At 46.7% G+C, this 1,504-nt stretch overlaps 1 protein-coding gene across 1 annotated transcript in view; it reads right to left on the reverse strand.

The window, feature by feature from the left end:
- Positions 1–1,504, reverse strand: part of VWA3A (von Willebrand factor A domain containing 3A) — a gene marked incomplete at its 5' end in the record, with an annotated part of 37,027 nt that overhangs the window by 25,674 nt on the left and 9,849 nt on the right. Inside the window, one exon of the mRNA XM_015563922.1 lies at positions 1,213–1,332. Coding sequence (XP_015419408.1) covers positions 1,213–1,332 — 120 coding nt within the window. The remainder of the gene's footprint in view (positions 1–1,212; positions 1,333–1,504) is intronic.

Raw genomic sequence — 1,504 nt, forward strand, 5'->3', positions numbered from 1 at the left:
CGTGTGTGTGAACCGCCCCGTCCCCTGGCAGGGAGTCCTTTCCCCCTTTTTAAACTTCCCTGGCACTGACTCACGCTCACCACACGTCCCCTCTGTCTGCACCACAGTCCGTCTGTTTCTCTTATGTATCATTTCACCTTTTCTGAGGCAGAATTTAAATCCCGAGAAGAGGCTCCTCCCTTCACCAAAGGAAAGGCGCCCTCTCCGTGGCTCACACTGGTCCCACCTGGACTCGGGCGCACAGCCAGTCTCTCCAGAGCCTTGCTCAGCCCGTCTGCCTCGAGGCCACGCGGCCCGAGGGAGGTTTTGTGTCTGAACTTCTGCGCCTGGGCTGTTAGTAAAAGCTTGCGGAACGAATGGTTGGATGGATAAGTGAATGAAAACAATGCCTAAAATGTTTCTCTAAGCATTTTTTCTTGGAATTTATTATGAAAAGATTAGGCTCTGATACAGAATAATATATAATATTAACTACTGACTTAATAGGCTCAGAACACTCCCTATTAGATGTGAAGGTGTGTAAATGTATAGTTCAAGTGGGTCCTTTGGCTCTCTCTCCTCCAATTAGTTAAACTGGTATGCAATTAAAAATATATATAAAACTATGTATACACTTAAATTATACGTAGCTATATATAATTGAAATATATAAATATATAATATTTAATTCTATTTATATTTTAAATGTATATATTAAATTATTATATTTAAACATATAATTTAAATGTGTATTATATTTTCCATAATTTAAATATATATAGTTTTACATATTTATACCTATATAATTTAATTCTATATAGCTACACACAAAGTTAACATGTAGAATTGAAACCCTAAATGAACAATTGTGCCTTGCCAAACCCAAGTTAGGGGCATGCCTGGGCCCTTCTTTCTCTCTCTCGTGCTTCTCAGTTTGAAGCCCAGTGGGGCAGTGGGCGGAGTTGTTTTATCCTGGCTGATCGAGCAGTGTGTTTTGGGGCTGCTCGTTACCTGCTCCCCAGTGGGACTGTTCTGCAGCTATTGAATTATTCACCGCCCCAAACACGATCATCCGAGGCAGATAAACAGACGGCCGCCCCAGGAAGCAGGGGGCTCAGAACATCTGCCGAGCCAGCGAGCCAGCCGCTGCCTGCGAGCCGCTCCCTGCCAGGGGCCCCGGCCCAGCGGCCAGGCAGGCGCTCCGCCTCCCCCAGGACCAGGACGGGAGCTCACGCGATGACGTTGAAGGCATCCTTGTTGGACAGCTGCTCCTCCAGCAGGAGCCGCAGGGAGTGCTGGATATGAATAATGTACGTGGAACTGGCCGCGGAGAGGTCCAGCAGCACCACCAGCCTGCACAGAAACACAAGCTCAGGAGAACCGAATCTCTCGGATAGTGTTCTTTTTGTTCCGTTTTACTCTTTAACGTGTTTTCCGGGGAACTTCACATGCCAGATGCACAGCTGGCCAAGTTTTCTCTGGGTTGAGGTCAACAGAGGTGGGTTTCCAGCAGGTTTGGGTGCTG

Source organism: Myotis davidii, unplaced genomic scaffold, assembly GCF_000327345.1.
Source record: "Myotis davidii unplaced genomic scaffold, ASM32734v1 scaffold150, whole genome shotgun sequence".
Taxonomy (NCBI): domain Eukaryota; kingdom Metazoa; phylum Chordata; class Mammalia; order Chiroptera; family Vespertilionidae; genus Myotis; species Myotis davidii.